The sequence below is a fragment of the Pollachius pollachius genome, assembly GCF_949987615.1.
Source record: "Pollachius pollachius genome assembly, chromosome: 2".
NCBI lineage: Eukaryota > Metazoa > Chordata > Actinopteri > Gadiformes > Gadidae > Pollachius > Pollachius pollachius.
In genome coordinates, this window is record NC_136935.1 from 3,318,784 (window position 1) to 3,339,301 (window position 20,518).

The 20,518-nt window shown below is 47.2% G+C and overlaps 1 protein-coding gene and 1 long non-coding RNA gene across 2 annotated transcripts in view; both read left to right on the forward strand.

Moving 5' to 3' along the window:
• LOC307070523 (uncharacterized protein) overlaps positions 1-20,518 on the forward strand; it is a 105,545-nt gene that overhangs the window by 64,799 nt on the left and 20,228 nt on the right. The window contains exons 18-35 of the mRNA XM_079729027.1: positions 782-820; positions 929-973; positions 1,674-1,709; positions 2,654-2,698; positions 3,946-3,999; positions 5,040-5,093; positions 6,710-6,790; positions 9,649-9,690; positions 10,204-10,281; positions 11,090-11,125; positions 11,367-11,420; positions 12,258-12,311; positions 13,164-13,205; positions 15,896-16,000; positions 16,156-16,209; positions 16,606-16,659; positions 19,525-19,659; positions 19,929-19,981. Coding sequence (XP_079585153.1) covers positions 782-820; positions 929-973; positions 1,674-1,709; positions 2,654-2,698; positions 3,946-3,999; positions 5,040-5,093; positions 6,710-6,790; positions 9,649-9,690; positions 10,204-10,281; positions 11,090-11,125; positions 11,367-11,420; positions 12,258-12,311; positions 13,164-13,205; positions 15,896-16,000; positions 16,156-16,209; positions 16,606-16,659; positions 19,525-19,659; positions 19,929-19,981 — 1,061 coding nt within the window. The remainder of the gene's footprint in view (positions 1-781; positions 821-928; positions 974-1,673; positions 1,710-2,653; positions 2,699-3,945; positions 4,000-5,039; positions 5,094-6,709; positions 6,791-9,648; positions 9,691-10,203; positions 10,282-11,089; positions 11,126-11,366; positions 11,421-12,257; positions 12,312-13,163; positions 13,206-15,895; positions 16,001-16,155; positions 16,210-16,605; positions 16,660-19,524; positions 19,660-19,928; positions 19,982-20,518) is intronic.
• The window catches only part of LOC307091914, a 2,858-nt gene continuing 2,460 nt past the window's right edge, over positions 20,121-20,518 (forward strand). The window contains exon 1 of the long non-coding RNA XR_013812776.1: positions 20,121-20,176. This is a non-coding gene — a long non-coding RNA (uncharacterized lncRNA). The remainder of the gene's footprint in view (positions 20,177-20,518) is intronic.

The following is a 20,518-nucleotide window of genomic DNA, read 5'->3' on the forward strand; positions in this document are numbered from 1 at the left end:
ACAATGTAAAGTTGTGTTTTTTGTTTTCGGGCTGGTTAGCTAAAGAGGCTAATGTAGCTAACAATAAAAGTTCAAGAGTGCAACTCTGAAGGCTCGCGTCCGAGGATTCAGGACCACACCATAAGAACAGCGTAGCTAAGCTGTGCAGGCTAGAGAGAGAGAGAGAGAGAGAGGGGGAGAGAGAGAGAGAGAGAGAGAGAGAGAGAGAGAGAGAGAGAGAGAGAGGTGTAGGTAAAAAGAGAGTCTGAATCACAGGGATGCTTTGATCTCGGTGATATGTGTAGCTTTAATCTATAGGCTTACCATCTACTACACTGGGCGGCATCAATGAGCTCCCTGCGCCGTTGCACTCACTACAGGCTTCGGCCCACCCACCAGGACCATCACCAGGACCACTGCCCGTCCCAACCCCCTCTCTTGCCCTAGTACCAATGTATCCGGTGAATTGACCGTGACCTTTACCTACACCTCTCTCTCTCTCTCTCTCTCTCTCACTCTCACTCTCTCTTTCTCTCTCTCTCCCTCTCCCCCCCTTTCAGTGAAGTGGCCTTTAACTTTTCATTTCTATGGCTTCTGTGATGGAAAGAAACCACGACCGTCTTGGTTGGTTCAGGGTCCTAACATAGAAGAACTGGGAATGAACTGGGGGGGTGGGGGTGAGAGTGGGGGGGGCTTCGACAGCAGGAAGCCCTTCCTGTTGACGTGTTGTTGTTTTATAATGTTGGATTTAACATCAAGAATTGAATCATCTGATTGTTCTTTTTTTTTTGCGTCTTACCAGGTGATGACGGCTCATGGATTAAGACAGGTCTCTGGCACAGTAAGAAAGATGAACAGCGCTATTAAACATTCATGTGAGGTTGAACATAGAGAGATAGCATCTAAATTCCAACGGGTTCTTATCATATTTTTCTCTTTTCTCCACAAGGACAATATGATGGAAAAGGGCCAGAAAGGAGAACTGGGAGGACGGGTAACTACACTCCTCATTATTTCACCGTACCGCTTTATCTCGGCTCTTTATACACCCGGCATTCAATTTATTCCTTTGGATCAAACGCCGGGATACTGCGCCGTTTCTACAAGGGTTAGCAGCTCACCGGCATGTTTCAGGGTCACAGAAAAAGCAGAACATAGACCACATTTGAACCTTGTCTCTGGGATAACCCTGTTCATGCTGCTATCGCATAATACAGATAAAATTGTCGACCACCATCAAAATCTGCTGATTTTATAATAACTATATTTCTCATTACTTGACACCACTTTATTTCCATTCAGCATTTACTTCATGTGGTCTTTCGATCAGACACATTTGAGTCTCCAAGCCAAACTATGCCGTATCTCTTGTCAAGGACATTTGATACGGCCAGAGCCGTGGAACTGCAGCTGCCGGTGATGTAGTCTGATGCAGATGGTGTACGGGTTCAGGCAGGCTGCAAGTAGCTAATGTATTTTGTAACACCGCGGATGGTCTGAAGGCCACCCCTGCCTTTAACCACCGGCGTACAGCCCTCTTTACTCTTTATGTCAACACTGGATTGTTCAATTGATTCCTCATTTCACTGCTGTGGCTGAGTATGAATGCTGGATTCTTTGGAAGGACAAACAAACTGTGGATTTAACTCCAGCTTGTGTGCAATGATTTATTTTATTCCTTTGGTTTTATTCAGGGTGAAAGGGGTCTCCCAGGACCTCAAGGAAACAAGGTAACCCAGACCCTAGGGGCACTAAGGCATTAACTGTCCGTTAATGCCTGTTATACTTTGTATACCTCTGTACATCATTATTAAAGGGGCAGTGAACCCAAATCACTTTTCACAACGGGCTTACATGTCTTATGTGCTCTTCGACATAGTTAAAGAGGCCATTTGGTCACTGTTGCCAAAGTAAGTGATTTAAGGAAAATCGGTGTGAAATCGTATTTTTTGCCAGTCGACCGGTTTGTGAACGTTTCTACTGTGCTCGGACCTGAAGTTGTTCGTTTTTCATGACGTCGAGGGCAGACATTTTTTTGTGTAACGTCACGTTGTGTGCGTGGATGGGTGGTGCTCCGTCTGAGCAGTGAAAGATGTTGCTGTGCACGTCGGACAGAGGGTAACACCTCTTGGACACACATGTATATAAAACCCCATGCTGTGCGGTGCATTTCATATACAACATCGCTCGTTTTTAACCCTCCCCAAGACGGTACAAGCGCTAAAGAAAAAGGATCACAAAGTTGGTGTGGGTCGTAACCATGGGGATAGCACACCCCCCTTCCATAGAACTGTCAGCCCGAAACGCGTATTTTCAATGTCGGTGTTTCGAATTTGAGCTGAAACAGGGGGTTCTCTATAGGAGGATACCTTCATTATCCCACCCTCTCTGTGCTGCAACTATAAAGTCACATCTTATCTCTCTCCCTGCCTTCATCGCTCTCCCTCCCTCCCTCTCTCCCTCCCTCACATCTTATCTCTCCCTGTCTTTTTGCTCCCTCTCTTTCTGTCCTCCACTCTTGCTTAATTTCCTTTTCTCTCTCTCTCTCTCTCTCTCTCTCTCTCTCTCTCTCTCGCTCTCTCTCTCTCTCTCTCTCTCTCTCTCTCTCTCTCTCTCTCTCTCGCTCTCTCTGTCTACCTCTCCCTCTCACCTGTGCATCCTTGTTTGTTTGAAGGGCACCTATGGTCTTCCAGGGCTGAAAGGGGATGAAGGACCAGAGGTGAGTTCTTTTATATCTAACTCATGTCTACCATGGCCCCTGAGGGTCAAACAGCACCATGTGCTGAATGTAAATATCAGGCAGCCAGACAAAACCTGAAAGAGCCAGATTGCCATGCTAGTAAAAGCCCCATAAATCCTCCATGCATGTATAAAATATCCATCCTTTTCCCCCCCAGAAACGCAATGTATTACATTATAAAAATAATAAATGCATCCATCAAATTAAAATGCCATCGCCGTTGGTTTCAGTGTAACCTTCCTTTCCCATAGTCAAATCCAATAGAACTCTTGTCAATTGAACATGACCCGTGTAAAATGAAGGCAGCGTATTTGGAAATTTGGCATTACCGTATGGAGAGACTTAGTAAACTCTCAACACCGTGCGACACGCCAAGCCTGTCACCGTCGGAATGACATGCAAACTAGACTCTTGTTCCCGTTCTCCATACGTGCTTATAGGCACTGTGAGGTGACAGAGTTGAAGCTCATGTAAAAACCATAGCACGCAGACGATGCCGGCACCAAGGAGAATACCTGACTAAGCTCCACTACACATTCAGCTATTAACTAGCATAGCGACATATCTCCAACCACCCTCGTCGGAAGCGGTCTTGGTAGTCGAGCTCGGCTTAGGCTCAGTTTCCATGGTAATGTGCTCATATTCAATTTATTCATGGATACAAGGGAAATTAATGTGTAGTAAAAAAAGAAAACATCTAAACATCTGATCTGAAATAAGTCCCGAATTGACTCAAGATTTTTTTGGGCAGCTCCACTGCGACTAATACACAATAATGTGTTTGAAATTGCTGCCCTGTAGCGACATTTTAAATGCGTCGGCGCGGCGGGAGCGCTCAAACAAACGCCGAACACAATCGCAGTGCCGTGGCGTAATGATCAGGGCTCATCATTTCTCCCGCATTACAATAAAAATGGTTTTCACTCTCTTTGCCTCCCTCTCTCTCTGTCTGTGTCCCTCTCTGTCTTTCACTCTCTCAATCTTTATGTATTCTCTCTCTATCTCTCTTTCCCTTTCTCTCTCTCTCTCTCTCCCTCTCTCCCTCTCTCTTTCGCTCTCTCTGTGTCTGTCTGGCTTTCACTCTCTCACTCTTTCATTTACTCTCTTTATCTCTCGCTTTCCCTCCCTGTCGATGTTTCTCTCTCTCTCTCTCTCTCTCTCTCTCTCTTTCTCTCTCGCTCTCTCTTTCTGTATCTCTCGGTATATCTCTCTCTATCTCATTTCAGGGGATCCAAGGTCCACAGGGCCCGATCGGACTTCCAGGACTGCAAGGGGAGCAAGTGAGGATCCTCTCCTTATAGGCTGCATGTCAAAACGTCTCTCCACTCTCCACCCTCTGCCTGCCGCCAGACCGTCCCCGGCCAGATAAAGAAACACAATGACAGGGAGAGGGCAGGGCAGGACGAGGAAGGCTTGGATCACTGAAAAGATGAACCGACGAATTACGTCACAGATAGTCAGTGAGAAGGGGGAGAAATTAAGAACAGATTTTGCTGGAGGGGAAGATTAGAAAGGCCTGTATCGCCGGGAAGATACATGGATTAGGTAGAACAGATAGATAGAGAGAAGGGGATGAGATTAAGGAATGTATCAGGTGGAAAGATGCAAACAAGGGCTGTAACATTCAAGATTGACTTTATTGTCCCCCAGAGGGGAACAATTGGCTTGGGATGAGCCCCATGATGCAGCCGTAAAAGACAAAACTTTCCACAATACCAAAATCATACAATGATGTCCGTTAGGTAGATAGATGTTAGGTAGATATATGCTAGGTCGATTGGGTGCCAGCATCACTGGGGATAGGGCAGGTTGTCTAGTAACCTCCCCGCTACCGACTTGAACGCAAGGCTCTCGGGGGGGGGGCATGTATCACTGCAGAGGTACTTAAATGAAGTAGAAAGGAAATGAAGGAGCACATGAGTTTTGATTTGAGGGTAGGATTTGTATTGTTTGTATTCCTGTATAGTTTTTTCACTTTCCCAGACGATCAGTAATCAAATTTAAGAATTAATTATAGAGAAAGAGGGGAGCCATGTCTGAACGCTTTATTCCAGCAATGGTGTGTCGGAGGCTCAATCTGTTCCCTGCACCTGCCTCAGTAATGAGCATCTGTCTTTATTCAGACGCGGGGTGGGGGTGGGCAAAGGGGGAGATGCACTTCATAAATCCGGGGCTCAGGGAAATGATGTCGGAACACAGCAAGATGGTGGAGGAGGAGGAGGAGGAGTGGACGAAGGTCTGATGATAGCTGTGTCTCCCGCCCTTACTCCCTCCCTCCCTCATCCCTCACCCCCTCACCCCCTCACCCCACTTCTGACAGGGCTCCCAAGGGCCGAGTGGAGGGACCGGACGGACTGGCCCCAAAGGGGACAAGGTAAACGTCAAACAAGTCTCGCACACTTTCTACCATTTTCGTAGTCGATTTTTGGAATCGAAGTTTTTATTGCTGTCGAGTGCGTCGGGAACTCTGTTTGTTGGTTGAGCGACTTCTCTGCAGGTGATCCGTCCTCGTTTAGTCACGCCCCCTCTGTGTCCGAGGAACACTTTATTTGGACAGACAGTTCTTCTGTGTTCCCTACGCTGTGCCAAAATGTGTGCGTGTGGGTGTGTGTAGGTGTTTGTTTGTGATCCCCTGTGTGTCCCTGTGTGCCCTGTATTTGTCCGTGTGTATGTGTGTGTCTGTGTTTGTCCGTGTGTATGTGTGTGTCTGTGTTTGTCCGTGTGTATGTGTGTGTCTGTGTTTGTCCGTGTGTTTGCTTGTGTCTTTGTTTGTCCGTGTGTCAGTGTGTGACTGTGTTTGTCTGTGTGTGTTTGTGTGTCTTCCTTTGTCTGTGTGTGTCTGTGTTTGTCTGTGTGTGTCTGTGTGTCCGTGTGTGTGCGGTGCTTGGTGATGCTTCTCTGCCTGCTGGGGTCATTGTGCTGCCCCCCATCAAGGGAGGGCTCCAGCTGCCTCCACCGGTCCACCCACTTGCCTCTTCATCCTCATTCTTTATACACCAGGTCGCCTCTCTAGAGATGCTGATTGGCGCTTCCAGAATATAAGATTGCAAACATTTGGATGGCATCATGAAAATAGTTACCAATGTGCTAGCATATGGTCGCATTTTAGTCTGGTACATTTGGTTTATTATTTTTCACTTTCAATTTGTACTTTTGTACCATGGTATTTTTTTACTTTACTTCTTACATTATTATACAAATCCCTTTGTTTCATTTTCTTTTATCAATATTCTTCCATAGAGCTTGGATTTGATTAGCATGGAGACAGACAGCGTACGACCGGCCCGGGCGCCGCCTCGAGGCCTGTGTTTAAATATCTCCAGAGGGGTTCAGCGCCTCGTAATGAATTGGCAAGACCCCGTTTATGACGTTAGGTCCTGTCCAAATCCACAAGGCTATGAAATGCGACGTAACCGCTTGCCCCCGTGTACGTGTGAAATGAATCCGGGGCAGGAAGACACCTGCCCCGACGTCCTCCTCGCCTTCTCACCTCTTCCTCGTCTCCTTAGCGTCCTGTCTACCCCCACACGCACGCACGCACACACACACACATCTACACCCACACACAGGTCTAGCCCCACACGCACAAACACATACACGCGTGCGCACACACGTCCGCCACCACACGCACAAACACACACGCACGCACACACACACACGTCTTCACCCACACACCCACACGGGTCTACCCCCACACACACGCACACACACGTCTACACCGCACACACGTCTACCCCCACACGCACAAACAAACACACACACACCCGCACACACACGTCTACTCCCACACGCACAAACACACACGCACGCACACATACGTCTACACCCACATGCACGGACACACACACACACACACACCCACGCCCACGTGCTCGCTCGATTAGCTGCGGTGGCATGACCAATCTGCCTTGCCATCTGTGCGCGGAGGAGGGCGTGTGTCGCCCGGGTTAGAGGCTCATCTGTCCGTGTGTCTGTCTGTCTCCCGTGTAGGGGGACACCGGAGGAGCGATGGGCCCCCAGGGACGCCCGGGAGCCAAGGGCGAGCCTGGAGAGCCCGGCGCGGGGAACCTGGTGAGTAACGGCTGCAGAGTTTAGAACAATTATCCCCTATGATGTACCCCCCCCCCCCCCCCCCCCCCCCCCCCCCCCCACCTCTCCGCACACACACACACACCCACGAGCACACCCCGCCCCCCCGCGACACCTTGTTCGGCGGTGGCCCCCAGGAGCAGCAGTTAACACGGTTTCCTGAGCTCCAGGAAATGGATTGTGAGGGGAAGATGGCGAGTGGTAAACTAGAGACACCTATTGCCCGCTGTTGGGCGGTCGCACACACATAGACACACAAATAGACACGCACACACAAACACGCCACACACACACAGGCGCGCACACACACACACACACAGGCGCGCGCACACGCATAGACACACGCAGACACACACATACACAGGCATACACACACACACACACCGCACACAGACGCAAAGACAAACACACACACACACAGACATATGCAAACATAGGCAATCACACACAGGCACACATGCAAACACACACACACGCACACATAGGCACACACACACACACACACACACACACACACACACACACAGAAGAACACAGGCATACACACACACACACACACACAAACTCACTCCCTCATTAACTCACTCACTCATTCACTCACTCACTCACTCACTCACCGTCACACACAAACAAATACCCATACCCACGTTCACACGTGCACAAGGCACAGACAGGAGCTTGTGTAGAAACAGCTGGAGGAGATGCAGGAATGTGGAACAAGAGCAGCTCCTTCAGCTGCCTACCGCTGCCAGGGCATTATGTAGATGTGATTCGCTGAGTAATCCACCAATAGGATGACCTAAGCCTGAGTAATGGTCTATTCACTCGCCATGTTAAGCTTGGGGTGTTGACTCTCTCTCTCTCTCTCTCTCCCGCTCTCTCTCTCTCTCTCGCTTTGTGTTTCCATGAACATGGCTTTACATGAAGCAGTGTTCATTACGTCGTTGCCAAACACAGAGGGAGCATAGCGCTTTGCAGCCATGGTCGCTGTGTTGATTGACACCACTTTGTCTGCTCAATCTGCACTACTCTTTAAGAGGGTTATTGTGTTTCTGTGTGTGTGTGTGTGAGTGTGTTTGTGCGTGTATGAGTGCTAAAATAAACATTATCCATGACAGCTGACTCAGTCATCAAGGAGGAGATAACGTGTTTCTGGTGCAGGGGGGAAAAGATTGCATTCAGGCACAAGTATTTAAGCTAAAACCCTTAATGTTCTCTATAGCGCTGGGAACATGAGAGCTGGGTACAGACAGACGGCAGCGGAACGCTTTTGTGCTCACTTGTGTGTATTTGTGTATGCGTGTGTGTCTTTGTGTGAGAGAGAGAAGAAAAGAGACAATGAGAACGAGGGAGCGAGAGAGAGAGAGCACGAGAGAAATAGAACGAGAAAGATGAGAGGGAGCGCCAGCGAGAAACAGAACGAGAACGATAGAGAGAAAGAGAGTGATGGAGAGAGGGAGAGAGAGAGAGAGAGAGGGAGAGAGAGAGAGGAAGAGAGAGAGAGAGAGGGGGAGAGAGAGAGAGAAAACGAGCAAGGAAGACAAAGAGAGACAGAGAGAGAGAGAGAGAGAGAGAGAGGGAAACAAGAGTCCATATTCGATGGGCTGTTGGAAACAGGCTAAGGCTTGCTGGCTGACAGGAGGTTGACAGACAGAAAAGCGTGAGCCGTAGAATGGAATTCCACCCATAAATCTAAAAAGAGAGTTCCTGGCAAAACTAGCACTTTTTTCTGTGTACGGGGTGCTTCAGAGGAGAGGCAGATCAAAGTGTGTGGGGGGGGGGGGGGGGGGAGAGATAGGAGATTTCCCCCACACCCCGCAATGTCTTTCATATGTACAAGCAAGAGGAGAGACGAGAGAGGATGTCACGACTCTAAGCAGAGGAGCCCGCTCCTCTCTTTCTCCGTGTGTTTAATGACTCTGCGGCTCTGCATCATCGATACACCTTGAAATGAACACTGTCACTTCCTCTCTTCATCTCGCCTCACTCTGTTGTTCCGTCTTGGGTTTTTCATTTTGCAAACAAGTACTGATACGCGCCTCAGCCACTCCAGACATTGGCGTCGGTAATTACCACAAAGGAAAAGACACATTTATAATCTTCCGTGAACTCCCTCTCTGAGATCCCCTGAACGTAGCTCGTTGTTACGTAACGACCGCTGTTGTTTCAGCAACTTTTAGCCGATTTTTTCAGTGAAAACTTCCAAAGTGCTGCGTCGTGTTGAATCTCAAACTTCCTCGCAGCTCATTTACATTGTGCAATCTAGGACGTGTAACACTAATACATGCTGACCAGGGAAATCAATGTCCTATCTGAGGTGTGTAGTAAATACTGCTTACAGTACCTTTAATCCTTTCCAGGCCTTTCTGTGTAGCCTGGCGTTATTGTTTTGTTCTGCTCTAGACGGAGAACCTATCAAAGTGTCAGGACGCCGATCGAACCAGGGGTGATGCAGGGCAGTGCCCTGGTCGGATGAGCTGTGTGTAGGACTATGCTGGTTGCCTTGTTTAATGCTCTAACATTAATCGACATCTTTATCTCTATCTGTCTATCGATCCATCTATCGATTGATCTTTTTATCTCTTTACCTATCCATCTATCTTTCGATGTCTCTATTGATCGACCTATTGATCTTTCTATCTATCTATCTATCTATTTACCTATCTATCAATCTTTCGATCTTTCTATCTATTGATCTTTCTATTGATCGATCTACTGATCTGTCTATCTATTGACTTATCCATCTATCAATCTATTGATCTATCTATCGATCTTTCTTAATAGTATGCTAAAAGATCAATATGAATTGGTCAAATCCTTTCTTTACTCTTTTTCTACAGGGTGATGGGGCTGCTTCATCCAGAGGCTCTCGTGGTCCTAAGGTAGGATTCTTCTTCAGAAGGATGTCAACTTTGTATTCAAATCATCTAAATTAACTGGCTGCATGTACAACAGAATCACCCCAAACTTCAGATCGTTGAATGTACTATTTTCTAAGAGGCTTGGCTCACAACCACAAGCCTTAACCGCCTGAAATGAACTCGTCTTTTTGAGGTTTTATAAAAATTAAAACAAGCCTTCAACACGAAAGAACTTAATAAGAGCCTTGTTGTTCCACATGACAAGTATAAAGCCCATCCAATACGGCATCCGCAGCCGAACAAAAGAAAAGGAAGAGCGAATCTCGCTCATGCACTGACCCAGAATGTACGTCTATAAGTTGTCTGGAAGCTATTAAAAACCCAAAAGTGGAAGGTACATTCCGGCTCTGTTTTAATACTTAATGATAATGCAGTAATCTAGCTCCCGCCTCGGGTTCTACTCAGCATTGGCTTCACTGCGCTCATTATCCCCCCCCGTCCCAGTATTGTGGCGTGCTGTGTGTCCTCTGACAGGGGGAGAGGGGAGTCCCAGGCCTGCCTGGAGACCACGGGGACAAGGGTGACCCTGGAGAGAGCGTCCTCGGCCCCTCTGTGAGTACAGCAGCATCAGTTTGGCTCACGCATCCTAATGATATCGTCCTTCGACTAGTTCTGCCTTAACCCATTTGTGCCCAGCAGCCGGCACAAATGGGTTAATAACTCAAAAAGGTTAATTGAGTCTAACTTGATAGATTAACTTGTATGTTCATGCAAACAGACTAGTATTCCTCAGTTTGTACCTTGACACGTTTCGACTACTTCCCGAAGTCTTCTTCAGAAGCATCAGCTGTTGCTGTGACGCTCGTTCTGTCTTAAGCCCAAAGCATAAGGCCGTGTCAGGAACCGATGCAAATTAAGGCAAAACAAGGAATGTTTCGCGTCCAGAGACCACTTGAGTCCTATATGAATCCGGTGGAAAACATTTCAGGTTCTGTTGGCTGTTGGCCATCCAAACAATACGATTGTCTATTTATTTGCGGTACACATATAACCCTGAAGCTCTGTGTGCTTTAGGCTTTGAGAAGGATCCAGAGATACCTGACGAAACAACCTGGTCTGCAATAGTGTCATGGGACTATTACAGACCACAACTGTTTGATGACAAAAGAAACCACCACAAGAAAAGTGTGTGCTTTGCTGACTAAACATGAACGCGCGCTTCATCCCATGTAGTCCGTCCCGCGGCATTCCAAGTCTCCAGGTGGAAGCGTGGTTGAGTTGTCTTTGATTTTGTGAAATTCAGGCCCTTGTCGGTATCAGGGAATCAATAGAGCAAGAGGTGTCTAACACAATTCTTTTATTGGCTCCACGAAGCTCGGGGGGCCTGGCGGTGTTAACAGAATCTGTGATGTGTTCTCAGGGGCCCATGGGACCTTCAGGAAATCCGGGAATTGAGGTATGTGAGCGGAAAATAATAAAGTAGAAAAACCTGCAATGATGCAATTATATGTTGGATCCATGACACGAAAAAAAATGTCTGTATCAACCCAGGATGGAGGTTAATGAGATAACGGCACCTTTGTTTTCTGATGTTCACTAGTGCGGGGGGGCGTCCGGGGGGTTTCGTTGAGTACTGCAGAAAGCAAATCAATGGAATCAACGCGAGTATCTTAATCATGACTGGGATTGTATTTTAGGGCCCTCGAGGAATCCCAGGCTTACCGGGAGCCAGCGGTTCTCCAGGAAGAGAGGTGAGCAGTCTGAGCTGGGTTTCCACTGCCTCCCTCCCTCCCTATCTCCCTCCCTCCCCCTCTCCCATCCTCCCTCCCTCCCATCCTCCCTCCCTCCCTCCATCCCTCTCTCTCTCCCATCCTCCCTCCCTCCCTCTCGCACTCCCTCCCTCCCTCCCATCCTTCCTCCCTCCCTCATTTCCTTCCTCCCTCCCTCCCTCCCTCCCTCCCTCCCTCCCTCCCTCCCCCTCTCCCATCCTCCCTCCCTCCCTATCTCCCTCCCTCCCCCTCTCCCATCCTCCCTCCCTCCCTCCCTCCCTCCCTCCCCTCCCTCCCTCCCTCCCTCTCTCTCTTTCCCATCCTCCCTCCCTCCCTATCGCCCTCCCTCCCTCCCTCCCTCCCTCCCTCCCTCCCATCCTTCCTCCCTCCCTCATTTCCTCCCTCCCTCTCACACTCCCTCCCTAACTTCCTCCCTCCCTCCCTCCCCCTCTCCCTCCCCCTCTCCCATCCTCCCTCCCTCCCTCCCTCCCTCTCTCCCTCCCTCCCTCCCTCCCTCCCTCCCTCCCCCCCATCCTCCTTCTCTCCCTCCCTCCAACCCTCCCACTCTCTCTCTCTCCCTCCCATCCTGTCTCCCTTTCTCACTCTTCCTCAGAGTGACAGAGTGTCTCTGCAGCCGTACGTGTCGACACATGTACGGCTCAAAGGACAGGTGCCAGGGTGGGTGTGAGGTGGCTAGGAGGGGGGCGACGCTGCTGGGGTACGTTAGGAGAAGGGCCCATGACAGCGAGTCTTCCTGGGTTGTCATAGCCTAGGGCCCTCCTTAACTGTACGTGTCATCTGCTTCTTCCTCTTTGAAAGGGCCCCCCTGGGAGATCAGGGACCCCAGGTTCCCCCGGACCCCCCGGAGTCCCGGTGAGTAGGCCCCTGTTCCTAGAGGCTTATCGCCGCGTACCAGGATGGGGGCTTTTTTTTTCCGGGGGGGGTTTAAATGTAAAAATGTTCAACCGACGTGCGCAGGTAACCTTAAAAACCACATCAACCTGCGGAGCGAGACAGCGAGCGCAAGGCGGGAATACTTAAGAGGCAATTATCCCGGGAAAACCAGCAATCACTGTTTTTAGAAAGGAACAGGTTTATTCTATTTAGGACACACCTGCAACACATTGGGTCTATGATAAGCATGTGTGTGGAACGCTAATGCAAATCGATTGGGCGATGTACAAAATCCACGCACACGCATAATCAGTAACGCTGTGTGCTTTTGAACATGCAAGGTGACTGTAGTCGGAGTCAGAATGTGGCACAGAGTGAAAACCGGGTGAATGTCAATTTTCATCCCCTATTGTGTGTTCGGTATGCGAGTGCAACAGCGAAGCACAGGGGAACTTGTTCGTAACTCATTTAAAGTTTTCTAAATGCAAAATGTGGAAACTTGTTCTTCTATTTCTGGTCTTGCTCTCGTGTGAGTTGGGGGTGGTAATGACTAAATGATAAAAAAAAGACTGCATGTATGTATATTAAATGGCAGTGATTCAAATACTGAATGAAATTATGACTTTTTAGCACTTGCCTGTATTAATTAGCAGGTCTTTCTCTGAATAGATTTTCATTATAAACCATCTAATACATGTCATGATCTTGAGGTGCAGCATATTGTGGTACAAGTTAAAGACATTCTTAACGAGAAAGGTGAACTTGCAGCTCGTTAGAAATGTGTCCATAAGACACATGTGTATTTATAGTTTTTTCTTCTTCTTCTGACAGACTGCCTTACCAATTGTCGGAGATATGGGAGCCCTGCTAAAGGTAATATTGTCATCTCATTAATAAAATAACAGTGGTGTTGCAGAAACAACGGCCTACAGAGAGGTGTTAGGTTTCAGAAGGAGGCTAATGAATCGATCTGTTTTTTTCTTGATAAGTACCCCCACACAAGCGATCTCGTGGATAGCGTTAGCGCAGCGATGAACCAGAAGCCCTTTAGTGCCTCCATCAGGGGTTCTGAAGAACTGTTTTCTGTTTGTATTTATATCTAAAAGCCAGTAAAATAGCCCCTACACCAGAGGCCTGCTTACCGCTGTCTGAAAAGTGAGGAGCATACATCACAGTCATATTGTACAACATAATTGCGGTAATTGCACGTTTGCGATGAATTCTTAGCTTTCATAACTGATTTGATCGTAGATTGATGTGGGGTGTGTGGGAAAGGGGGGGGGGGTCAAGGATCCATCGTACATCAATGCAATGTGAACTTCAAAGTAATCTTTTTTTTTTTATGAAACATTTTTGCGCAATCTGAAGACATCCAGTCCGACCATTGCAGACAGGTCTGTGAAACGCTGTCTGGATGGCCCATCACACATAAACAACATGTCATTATATTCAAATGTTAAATATAATGATCATTTAGCATTTAGCATTAAGACACAAAAATAATGGTTAGAATGAATGCCAGCTGTCAGATGTATTGTGTTGGTTTGTTGTTTGTTTGTGAGTTGGCATATACAATCAAAGTATACAGTGTGTGTTTGTATGCATGCTTAGCCTCTTAACAATATGATGGATAATAATACCTAACCTTCGATGCTGTGCTCTAAATCCAATTGGTATAATGGGCTCACTATCATTAGCATTAATTTTGTTCAAAATGTTCCTACATCACTCATCGGTTTTGTCCTTCCCTGTGAATGCATCAGGTTATTAAGATCGCAACAACAACGATGTCTTAAGCAGCCCCAATAATTTCAAAGACTGGTTTAAATTATTCATCATAACACCACAGATTGTCTGTTCCTAATAAGGTTGATGTAAATATTCATCAGGTTGATGGTGCGATAGCATAATTAAATCGATTGATAGCCATGAAGACAAAAAGGTGTATTCTTTAGCCAGGATCGCTAATCGCTAGCGGTTTGGTAGCACACATAGGTCAGCTGTCACAGGGGGTAAACAAAGCCCAGCTGTGTTTATTAGCTAAAAAACCAATGATGCGTTAAACATTTCAAATTAGTGCGAAAATTAACACCATAGTTTTGACAGCACTTAAATTCATATCAATATTAATATTGACGAATATGCTAATCAGCATACTTGCCCCGGAAAATAAGGTGTTTTAAATCAATGTTTCCAAGAAATGTGTTCCTTTTAATAGGACCTTTGTTTCCTAAATTTGGCTCCAATTCGTGTTGAATTGGCTGAATAGAACCATGATAATAAATAACAACCGTATTTAATCAAAGGTCCACCTCCTGGTGAAAGATGTTTTCCCCTGCTCTTACCCCCTGACAGGCCTAAATTATGAACGCCCCCAAATTAATGTTAGTGTTGTCCACAATCATCATTATTGTTTACGACTTGGTTGAAGTGACATCCTTCCCCCTTTTCAATATTCTGATGAGTTATTCTAGGTAGGAGAATTAAGTGGAATTTGAAATCCTGTCCATAATTATTTTTTAAGAAACTTGCCTCCATCTTATCTTGGTGTTAACAGATAGGGCGTTTAAAACAAGGTTTGACAATTAACCTTGAAAATCGTATTAGAATACATTTTCATAATTAATTAAAACTAGGAAAAGTGTGATATTTATTAAAGGCATCATTAAATCGCATATACAGAACTATATTTGAGCAATCATTTGGTTTGATGGAAGTCAGAATGACAAGTGGCAACCGTCCCTGCACCTTTCATGGTGTTATTTTATTAATAACCACAAATTGGCTTTAAACCTCTTTCCTGAAGGACCACACGTTACACCTAAGGCACTCCCCACTTTTGGAACACACAGTACCTGCCCGTTGTTCATTCTTCGAACTGCAAGCGAACTAAAAGTCATAGACCCCACTGATTTCTACCCAAAAGACTATGATTGAATCACAGTTTTGCTTGATTTAGTCAGTTGTCAGCACGTAGTGTGTCCACTTAGCAATGTTTCTAATGCAACACCGGATATAAAACAAAGAGTGTATTGGTGATATATATTAAAACATGGCATCGACCGGTGAATCAAAGCACTGTCTGGAACAGATGGATGATGTTGTGATTTCTTCACCTAAATGTCACATGCGCTCGAGTTTGACAAAGTTCAGTCGCTCCCCTCTCGACGAAAGGTGTTACTCTCCGTAAGACGTGCCCGTTTTCAGCGCTGCAGACAGTAAGTCGAAACGGGGAGCCTCCCAGAGTCTCCTCAGGGGAGCAGTGGGTCCCCAACGCAGTGCAGCAGACTCCCTAGCATCGGATGAGATCTTGTGTTTCCCCGCTGGTAACAACGCAGGCGTCTAGGATTAATGTGATGTCTTTGGTGTGTGTGCAGTCAGACTTGTTGTCTCCCTTGTCCTGTGTGGCATTGTACTGTCCAGTGTGAGCCAACATCACCTAAACGAGTGCCAGACGATCTGCGTCTTTTGGCGACAATAACGACTTGACTTGACATGACTCGAGATCATATGTGTGTGTCACCGCCTTCACTCCCCTCTCTGTCTGTGCCCGTCTCTGGTAGAACGCCTGCAGTGTTTGCCAGACCAGGGTCCCCGGCCTGCCCGGGCAGAAGGGCGAGAAGGGCTCCCTAGGAGCTGCTGGAGTACAGGGTGTGGAGGGAGAAAAGGCAAGCACTCGCTCGCCCGATCCGCCATCAACGTCGATAGAAACCGCCGCGACGACGCCTACGCCATCACTGGAAACTCAATGATCTGTGTGTTTATGTGTGTGTCTGTGTGTGTGTGTGTGTGTGTGTTCCACATGTCTTCCGGTCCAAACCAGGGCGACCAAGGAGTGAGGGGGGCCATGGGGAACCCGGGGAAGGAGGGGCCGAAGGTGGGTGGCCCTTTGAACTACCGATGACAGGGTCTCTTTCTGCTCCTGTCGGTCCTCCGCCTGTGGTCCAACAGTTCCCCGTGGCAACGTGCGAGATGTGTCCTTGAAACCAGGCGGGAGGAATAGTTCCCCTCCGCGGGATCTAACTGCATGTGCGGGGGGGGGGGGGGGGGCCTGCGGAAGTGTGTTGCTATGGCAACACATTGTACCACGGTGAAATGGGCCATGGGAATTGCAAGTCATTTACTCCTTAAGAGGTGAACAGGGATTATGGAGTTTTGTTGGAACCAACCCCACACTTTGAGACCATTAGAGAAAAGGGTGGAATTGTTTACGGGCTGTGTTTTTCTTTTCTTGTTCTTGTTTCTTCCCTGCGATTGCTGCTCTGTGCGACAGGGGGTCAAAGGAGAGAGGGGGTTCCCTGGCCCCTCGGGGGATAAAGGTGATGAGGTGAGTGAAACGCACCAAGACTGTTAACATCAAAAAACACAACGATGGTCGTTTTACCGAGATATTTAGTGGCGGGTTCAGCGTATTGCATGGTATGTATGAACTTTATGAAAATGTAAACTTCTCTTGTGCGGTTGTTTAAGAGACATTTCTGAGATGTAGCCTGCTGTGCGCGTAGGGATATCAATTTAAAAAGACTGAATTATTTCAACGACTAACAACAATGGTTAAAGATAAAAGACACATTAATGAACATTATTCAAGAATCAAGGCTTTGGTCATGAAAGGTCTTCAGAAAACAAGCATTTCAAAGCTAAATTATGAATTAATTAATCATTTCATATAAAGAAACAACACAATAATCACCAATAAATAAACTGAAAATGTATTGATAGATACACAGCATCATTGAGCGCAATGTTTCATTAAGCTATTGCTAGCAGATGCTATCAGAGCCTCCATACACTTTGGTTGATGTGAGGTTTGATTATTTTCCTTTTACATTTTTTCAAAAGACAGCATTAGAAATACAACAACTTACTTCCTTCTGCTAACTTCGATTCACTTTAGATTCAGTAGAATTCCCTTAAATATAATGGAAGGATGGATTTATACAATTGCAGGTGGTTTTGCCACATAACAATTGTGGACTCTTGGTAGGAAAGGTGAAGTTCAAACTTAAAGCGTCAGTTTGAAAAATGCACCAGAAATGTGAATTCAAAATGTAAATTCATGCAGAAAATGAAACATGAACAATTCATTATTTTCTGCTGTTCTTGAGGTTTTTTTTTAACATCCTTTGACTCTCAGAATAAGGAATACTCCACTTCCTAAATGAGTGCAACAGACCGATAGGGAGAGAAAGAAACATTATCCCAGTTAACCCCATTTCTACTACTAAGAGGGCTCTTATGACTTTCTGTATTTGACGTCTTTCATACGTTTATTATATTATATTATTTTTTCAGAAAAACAACATAAAAAAAATGTTTTCATGCTCATATTATGCACTGTTCACAAACCATGAATGAACAATCACACTTTTATACATAAAAATATACATAAAATATAAATCTAAATATACTATTTTAGTTCCTTCGCAAACCAAAAACTTTTATTTTGAAGTCCAAAGAGGCGTCCTAACCAGTAGCCACAGAAGTGGGACCTGATCCAATTTGAAACTAAGCCGAAGCCCAATCGTAATCCAACTATCAACCATCAAATCCTGAATTATCGAATCACAACCTGAACTGTGTTCGTCTCGCCATCATACTCCATTTCACTTTCAAATCCATCCCATTAAAGGACGGCTTTCATGCTAGGCTCTTCACAAGCTGGGCTCTCCCTGTCCTATCAAATTGTCCTTGCCGCGTGTTCCCAAATGTTTGCATAAGTGCGACTTCCAATTATTTCCCCAACAAACGTTGGTGACCGACACCAGATTCAAGAAGCTCATTTCCCGTTCCATGTGCCTCAGCTTTCCAAAGTAAATGGTACGGGGAAATCGACAGACGGCCTGCTGTCTCAGCTGTTATTCAGCTGACAGGGAGATGGCCAGAATCCATCAGCAGCTAGTTCAGATCCTCCCTGAACACTATTGTCTTTGGTGGGGTGTGATGCAGTGACAGAGATGAGGTAGTTGTGAGTTCCAGACAAGCACCAACTGTTCCCGCTTGTAATATATTTCCTCAGGGGTGTGACAAAAACAGCCCTCGCTTTTGTTAGTTTCCTGTTTTATCCAGCCATGCATACTGAGCACTTGTTTGAGCCATATAGAGGGGATTGCAGTATTGCATCGGAGTAAACAAATACGGGAGTCCTTTACTTAGTGAGCCGACCCTGTGGCTCCATCCCCTCACAAGATCCATTATAATCATGCAAATACGCCGTTAAAGTACTGCTCCGTACATAGTTTGCACAGAGCCAGCGTTTTCCCACTTAAACTCAAGGCGTGGAACGGCCCGGGCAGGCTTTGGCGGCGGTCCTTTGGTCGTGACGTTTTATGTGGCCCGCGTCAGTTCCATTAAACGGGCTGACTGCAGGGGGCGGGGGGCTTCGGTTCCCCTCCGGGTCGGAACCGCGGGAGCGTGTAATTCACGGGACGCATGTCATATAATGTTACAACATGACGGCATGGGTGAGAGGGGGGGTTGGTTGGGGATGGGGGGCGGGGGGGGGCATGAGCTCCGTTACGGCAGGGACGAGTCACTCAGCGCGGCGCGTGTTTGTAGCGTGGCGGCTATATGACACATTGTCTCAGCAGTTCCCCCCGTGCTGTTGATTCATGGGACCGCAGGGAGGGGGGTTGGCGGAGGGATAACCACTCACAATTCATTGCTTCCCGGGTGACTGGTTCGGGGCGACGGAGCCGGAGCTGGGAATGCCGATGATGTGGGGGGGCGGGGTTGGACGTCTTCCTCTTCCCGGCTTATCAACTGTGGCCACCCACCCTTTGGATGGGCTGAGCTGCTGCTGGGTAGCCAGGCAGAGACAGGCACCCAGGGGTATTCAACCCGCTCGGCTCTGTCCCTTGCCGGGAGAGCGGTCGTATTGATCGCCACATCTGGCCAGCCTTCTTCCATTGCCAGGACACATAATGCGTCTGGAGGCTGGCCAGCCATGCTGAAAGGCATTCTGGGAGGTCATCCGCTGTCACAGCGGCCCTGGGGTTTGGTAACAGGCGGGGGGGGGTTGATGGCCCCGCAGGCCGTAAGAGCAATCTGTCGTCGGGCCGGGCCAATCATCTCTCAACCGGGGATCGCGCATCCGAGTTCAAGCTCGCGACCTTTGACCCCGCGACCCGAGCACACAGTGCAATGGGGAGGATCAGACGCTGCGCTCCTGGTGGCTGGGGGTTTGCATCAGGACCACGAGGCCAGCGTGACACGCCCGGAGACAGCCCGAGCCTGTGCGGTCCACCGGTTCATATTCTGTGCAGCTTTGCCAAAGAAACAACTGGAGCAGAAGAACTGGCTGTGCCCGCTCATACACAGACAGGAGGTGGGCCATTGGGCTGCCCGATGATGGTGGTTATAGAGGCATTACCAAGACACCATTATTATCCTCATTATAATGTCGTCATCATGAGCACTTCTCTGAGATTGCCTTACAAATCGCCTTACCCAGCCAGGTTGGGCCATGGGACATTAGTCGGGACCTTAATTCATTGATAACGTTTGCGTGAATACAAAACAGCTACACTTACAGCAGATGTTGATCGTACTCCAGGAAAACATCATTCATAATCTTTGGTGCATAATGTCTTCCAGGGGACCCCCGGAGTTCCAGGACTTCCAGGGGTGACAGGAAGAACCGGTTCCCAGTAAGCAGCACAGACACACACACAGACACACAAACGCACAAACGCAGTCACTGCTCTTCATGATTACCGGCTCTAATCCAGCTATGACTTTCCTTGTGTTTCACATTGTGTTTGTGACTCTTCCTTGGCCTTCTAATTACAGGGGATTATGGGCCGTCTGGTCCCCTGGGTCAAAGTGGATCTAAAGGGGAGAAGGTAGTTCATTGTATTCTTGTTCTCCATCCCATACATGCAATAGATTGATGAGGCCCATTATATGTTGCCAACAACGTCCCATGGGCTAATGTACCCAACAAAAAAGCTAAGCTGGGTTAATTATGTAAACAATGAGCATTGTCTCCATATTAAATGTTTTATTGGAAAGGTTGTTAATTGATCTGTTAAGGGGTTTTCTGCAGTCATTTAGCTGACCGCAGTAAAAGAAAATGCTCTATAATATAATCCTCTTTTTTATCCTTTTCTTTTACAGCAGGGATCAAATCTTTAAAATCATACTTAGTGTGCATCACTGCCTGATAACGCAGATCTACCTGTGGG